At 53.0% G+C, this 5617-nt stretch overlaps 2 protein-coding genes across 5 annotated transcripts in view; one reads left to right on the top strand and one right to left on the bottom strand.

The window, feature by feature from the left end:
- ZNF408 (zinc finger protein 408) overlaps nucleotides 1-643 on the bottom strand; it is a 7619-nt gene extending 6976 nt beyond the window's left edge. For 2 of the 4 annotated variants that reach the window (XM_027775409.1, XM_027775411.1), the window contains exons 1-2: nucleotides 550-643; nucleotides 317-417 (exon numbers count right to left, since the gene is read on the bottom strand). In XM_027775409.1, coding sequence (XP_027631210.1) covers nucleotides 317-365 — 49 coding nt within the window. In that variant the 5' untranslated portion in view covers nucleotides 366-417; nucleotides 550-643. Of the gene's footprint in view, nucleotides 1-316 lie in introns of all 4 variants that reach the window. The other 2 variants (XM_014591332.2, XM_027775410.1) reach the window with 2 other exon arrangements.
- A 129-nt stretch (nucleotides 644-772) lies between these two features.
- The window catches only part of ARHGAP1 (Rho GTPase activating protein 1), a 32459-nt gene continuing 27614 nt past the window's right edge, over nucleotides 773-5617 (top strand). The window contains exon 1 of the mRNA XM_006157787.3: nucleotides 773-876. The gene's annotated coding sequence lies outside the window, so the exon portion shown is untranslated. The remainder of the gene's footprint in view (nucleotides 877-5617) is intronic.

The following is a 5617-nucleotide window of genomic DNA, read 5'->3' as shown; positions in this document are numbered from 1 at the left end:
CCGAAGCTGTGCCCGGGCGCGGCTGGGGGGCTGCAGGGAAAGGGGAACCGTGAGGAAGCCGCCGAGACGGCGTAGGGGAGGGGAAGATGCAGGAGGAAACCGTGGGCTTCGGGAGCCTGCGGGTCTATGAAGGCTCCACCGGAGCCCCTGAAAGCTTTGAGGGTTCGAGGGCTCTCGAGAGGCACTCGGCGACTCGGAGGGCGCCGGAGGAGAATCCTGGCTCCGAAGGAGAAGGGACTGAGGGGCGAGAGTTGACCAGATAAATTAAGTCCACCTAGCCCAGAGCGGACGGTCACAGACTCAGCAGGTCACTCACCCAACTGCCGTCTCTTCCCTTTCAACAGCAGCCCCCCGGCTTCCTCCATTCCGGGTTAGAAAGAGTCCCTCCGCCGGAAGTGAGCGTCCTCTCTTCAGGTCCTACCAGAAACAATCACTGATTTCCAAATTTCCTTTCAGGAAAGAATCGTAAGAGTCGGACCCCACTGGTGCACAGGACCGAGTGTTTGGAAGTACTTGTGAGGCAAAAGTCTGTTCGAGAACAATACGAACCTAGGACTCCGGAGGTCCACCAGGTTTTCGAGTATCCGGGAAAGCGGAACCAATGGTTTCAGCCGTCTCCTTTTTTGAATGATGAATCGGACAGTTATGCTGTGTGTTTCCCGCAGGCGCGCACGTAGACTGGCAAGTACAGGAAATGGGGCAGGGCTCTTAGAAAAGCCATGTTTGGACCGGGCAGTGGGCCGGAAGTGGGTTGGAGGTGTGGCGGAAGTGGTTGGGGAATGAGGAGTCCGGGAGGGGGCGGTTCCCGTTCTTCCGCCGAGCCGGATGTTAGCCGAGCTTTGACAGGCGTGGCAGAGGGAGCAGTACCCGGGCGCGGTGAGCTGCAGGGCACTGGGGTCTCCCCGGGTGGGGGTGGGAACAAGGAAAGAGCTGGCCTGGTCGGCTGAAGGGATGGGGTCCGGCTGGGGAGGGTGGGAGAGGATCGGAGGGGGAGCAGCGGGGGTGGAATTGCGCTCGGCGGAGTGGCCTTCCCGCTGCGGGGATTCTGCCCCACTTTGGCCCCTGCAGTGAGAGAATTTCGCCTATGGCTGCCTTCTTCCTGCTCTCTGCAGGGCAGAGGCCCCGCCAGATTGCTGACATCGAGGAAGCCAAGCCCGCGGCGGGGGGAGTCTCCTGGTCCAATTTGGCGAAGCGCTAAGAACTAGAAATTTGGGGGAAATGTTCCACATTGCCGCTTACTAGGCCACGCTTTCCTCTCAGTTTCTTAATCTGTGAAATGGTGTAATTACAGTCCATCGGGGTTTTGTAACGCGTGAAGCTCAGCGCAAACATGATTGTACAATTGAGTACTACTGTTGTGTTATGATGAGAGATGGGTTTTGATTATTTTGGAGGTGCATCTAGGAGGCTGATTTCAACGTCAGAGAATAGACTTCGGGTTGCCATCTCTGTTCTACGTGGAAGATCAGGGGAGAGGCTTCAGTTTGCCCCTTTGTGGCACTTTTCTGAACCTTGAGAATACCATTACAGTTACTTAGAGAATTGTTGAGGGACTGATCTTCATCAAAAGACCACCTCAGACAGACAGGCATGCATTAAAATCCTGTCTCTGCTGGCTCTATAACCCTCAACAACGAGCTTATTATTTCTGCTCCTCACTTTTCTCAAACTGCAAAAAGGGGTTAATAATGCATGCCTCATAGAGCTGCTGTGAAGGTAAAAAATAATTTGTGTCCAGTTCATGGTGCTATTTAGGCCCTCAACAAATGTTGGTTCCCTTCTTCAGTTTAGAAATGAATTTATCAGGAACCAGCAGGTGGCATAATGGTTAAGGCTCTGGACCCTGAGTCCTGGACCCTGCAGGTTGAAACATGCCGGGTGCATGTGTGTGCATGCCCAAAATCCCAAGAGGAGACTGGAAAAGGGATTGTGGCATGGCCACATACACACACACACATACATATCCCGGAGTGGTTTCTCGCTATCGGCCTGTCTCTCCAGTGACTGGCAACAACAACAAAACTCCTCTCAAATAAAAGAAATGAATTTGTTAATTCATTCTTCAGCAAATGACATAGCATTTACCACGTGCCAGGTATTCTACCTAGGTCAGGGGTTCTTAAGCAGTGATTCGCAGACGGTCTGGGAACCCCTTAAAATTTCCTGTGAGATTTCATGCATTTGTCACCTTTTCTTAGAGATAAAGTTCATAAATGTCACCACAGTTTCAGAGAAGTCCATGGCTTCCTGAAAGTTAAAGCTTCTGTCTGAAGTGATTCTCAAACATTTGCATAAAGGTAGGTGGTTTAGCTACTGAGAAGGGAAAATTAATCTCAGAAAGGGGAGTATTTTTCACAAGATGGAGAAGGGCTTTACTGGCTGGTGTCTCGGGCCGGTCATTTCCACTACTTTCTGTTAGAATTTCCCCACACTAGCTTCCCTCATTCCAGGCTCAGAGAAGGCAACAGCTGTGTGTGTGGGGGGGAGGGAGGCCTGTCCAGTTGGGAGGTGGGAACGACTGTGATTAGTTATGCTAGAAAAGGAGGTTATAACCTCCTGGGGGTGGAGGGGGAATCAGGTCTGGAGGAACTAGCAGTAGCGGAATAGAGGAGTTGTCGCTGGGAAACAGGTGGAATTCAAGTTCAGCTTCCTTTTAGATGGCGTCCCTCTTCCCCCCTCACACATACCTCAGCTCCCAGCTGCTGCTTCTAATCTGGTTCACTTCAACACAAGTATTTCTGAACACTGGAGAATTATATTTCTGGGAGGAGCCTTTGTATCTGCAGATGAGGAAATGTAGGCCCAGATAGGAAGAGGATTTACCCACCATTCTGGCAACTCCTTGGTTTAATTAGAAGCCAAGTTAGAAGCCACCACGTCTGAGACTCAAACCGTCCACAGGGCCAGCTGGGAACTCAGACCTTAGCAGGGGAAGCAAAGAGAAATACCCCGGGGATAGCACGCACCAACTCCGAGTTAGGTCCTGACTCTGTTGTGTCTCCCAGGTGACTCCAAGGATTATAATCCAGCTCTCCATATATCTCATCCCATGCTTTTTTGTTTTTGGAGAGGTTTTTGCCATAGGGCGTGTGTGCTCGCCAGACAGACAGAGACAGACAGACAGAAAGCGAGAAATCACCCCCCAGGGGGGATGGCCACGCCACAATCCTTTCTCCTCCATTCTCCTCTTGGGATCTTGGGCACGCATGCACACATGCCCAGCGTGAGTTTTAAGCCACTACGTCCGGGACTCGAACTGCGGTCAACTATATGAGAGTCTAGAGACATAGCCATTACGCTAACTGCTGGTCCCCATCCCATGCTTTTTAAAAAAATCATATCAGACATCCACTGTGTGCAGTAAGACTTGTCTGGAATAGCTGTTGGTGAGGTTAAAGGAGAGGTGCCCCCCTTGGTGCCTGGACAGAGACAGAACAGAAGGGATAGGAAGCAGGTCCAGGCCTAAAGGGGGTTGTTTTGAGCTGGATTCTGCCCCCATTACCCATCTGTGGTCCCTGTGATGAGCAGCCCTCACAGAGCATGTCTGTAGATCAGGGGGGTATTTCTCTTTTTCTTTTTCTTTTCTTTCTTTCTTTCTTTCTAGTCCAGTTCATCTGGGCTTGAATGATGCAGCTTCTTTTCTTTTTTTTTTTTTTAGAGAGAGATTTTGCTATAGGGCGCATGCATTCGCCAGAGAGTCAGAGAGACCAAAAGCGAGACATCACCCCCTAAGGTGGGATGGCCAAGCCACAATCCCTTTTCCTCCAGTCTCCTGTCAGGATTTTGGACACTCACGTATATACGCCTGGCATGAGTTAGAAGCCGCCAGGTCTGGGAATAAACCATGGTCAACCATGCGGGAGTCCAGTGACGTAACTATTATGCCATCTGCGGGTCTCTGGGGTTGCATTTCTTTTTTCTTTTTTTGGAGAGGTTTTTCGCTATAGGGCGCGTGCGCTCGCCAGACAGACAGAGAGAGACAGAGAGACAGAAAGCGAGAAATCACCCCCCAGGGGGGATGGTCACGCCGCAATCCCTTCTCCTCCATTCTCCTCTCGGGATCTTGGGCACGCACGCACACGCGCCTGGCGTGAGTTTTAAGTCACTGGGTCCAGGACGCGAACTGCGGTCGACTACGTGGGAGTCCAGCGGCATAGCCATTACGCTAACTGCTGGTTCCCGTGCATTTCTTAAGACCAAAAATCACATGCCTTAGAGGGTTAAAGGTGGAAAGGGAGTGAGGGGCACAACAGTACTCACTGAAGGAAATGCACTCCCAATGTGTGGAGGTCACCCTTCTCCATGTTCTTGGGGAGGGCCTGTATTTGGAGGTAAGCAAGGGGTTGAATAGAGGGTAGTGGATTAGGCCAGAGGCGAGGGAGAGAAGGAAGCGTTCTTCTGTTTTTGTTTTTGTTTTTTCCTTTGGCGCCTTGACTTTGGCTGGGGAGCTTGAAACAGCTTTTACCGCTGAATCGGTGTGGTTGCCCTGGGAACGGGGTGGTTGTTGCTAGGCACAGCGTTTACCATCCAGAGCTCTGGGCGCTGATGTGTGCAGGAGGCTGTCGCGTCACCTCAGAGCCCAGAGCCTGTGGATCTGGGATGGCAGCTCTCTGCCTATTCTTCCTACCCGCCCCAGGCCCTGTCTGCTCTGCTTATCTGCTCTGTTGATTCTCTGACCATATATGTCACTCTGTGGACTCAGGAATGTGCACTTAGAGCAGCCTCTTTGAGGTTGACCCAAATGGGGCGAATCGAAACTCCCCTCCGCACAGTCACCACGATGGCGAGCTTGTGCTGAGACAAGGAGTTGCTTCTCATTAGGGTGGAGGGCAGAGGTCTGTCCCCGGCTGCATGCAGCCACATCCTAAGGCCAGAGCCCGGACCTGGAAAGACCCAGTTCCAGAGTCAGTTGTCCTCCCTGGCTGCTGTCACTGCTGTTCTGGTCCCCTGGTCATCTCAGCACTCTGGATGTCACAGCATCCCTCTTCCCTGTGCACTCCAGTCCTAGGGCGCTATGTTGGCCTTTCCCACCTTGAAACTAGTGCCAGGAGCCCCCTACAGGTAAGATTAAGCTTGGAGCCCCGGAGTTTGCAGTGTCTGCTGTGGCTGGTGGCAGTCCATCCCTTGCTGCTGGTTCCTGTCTTGGGGCACCCCAGCTGGGCCCATCAGCCATGGTCTTTTTTTCTGGGACCTTGTGGTCCTTGGTCTCCTCCTCTCCCCAGCCAGGGAAGAAAGGTGGAGCAGCCAGGGCCCCTGCTGTCCTTTCCCAGGCCTGGGGTTTGGAAGCCCCTGTGCTCCTTAGAGTCTGGCAGCGTCTCTGCCGCTCTAACTGCTGGCCCTGGGGAGCTTCTGTGCTCTAGCACCCCTGAGGGGCAGACCCTGTCCTTTGCTAGGATTGCACCGAGCCCATGGGGAGGAGGACAGGACCTGGCACAGCCCTTCCCTGCCCAGCTGGGGGACCTGAAGGGAGGCACTGAGCTGTGCCGTCCCTGCCCCAGCTGCCTTGTCTGGCAACGTGCCTGTACCACAGAGCCAGGAGAACCCCAAGCCACATGGAGCATTTGGCAGGGCTAGGAAGTATTGAGGAAAAGGGAGAAGGGAGCTTGAAGGGGAAAGA

This window comes from Tupaia chinensis, unplaced genomic scaffold (genome assembly GCF_000334495.1).
Source record: "Tupaia chinensis unplaced genomic scaffold, TupChi_1.0 Scaffold000561_1, whole genome shotgun sequence".
Taxonomy (NCBI): Eukaryota; Metazoa; Chordata; class Mammalia; order Scandentia; family Tupaiidae; genus Tupaia; species Tupaia belangeri.
This window is presented reverse-complemented; position numbering and strand designations above follow the sequence as displayed.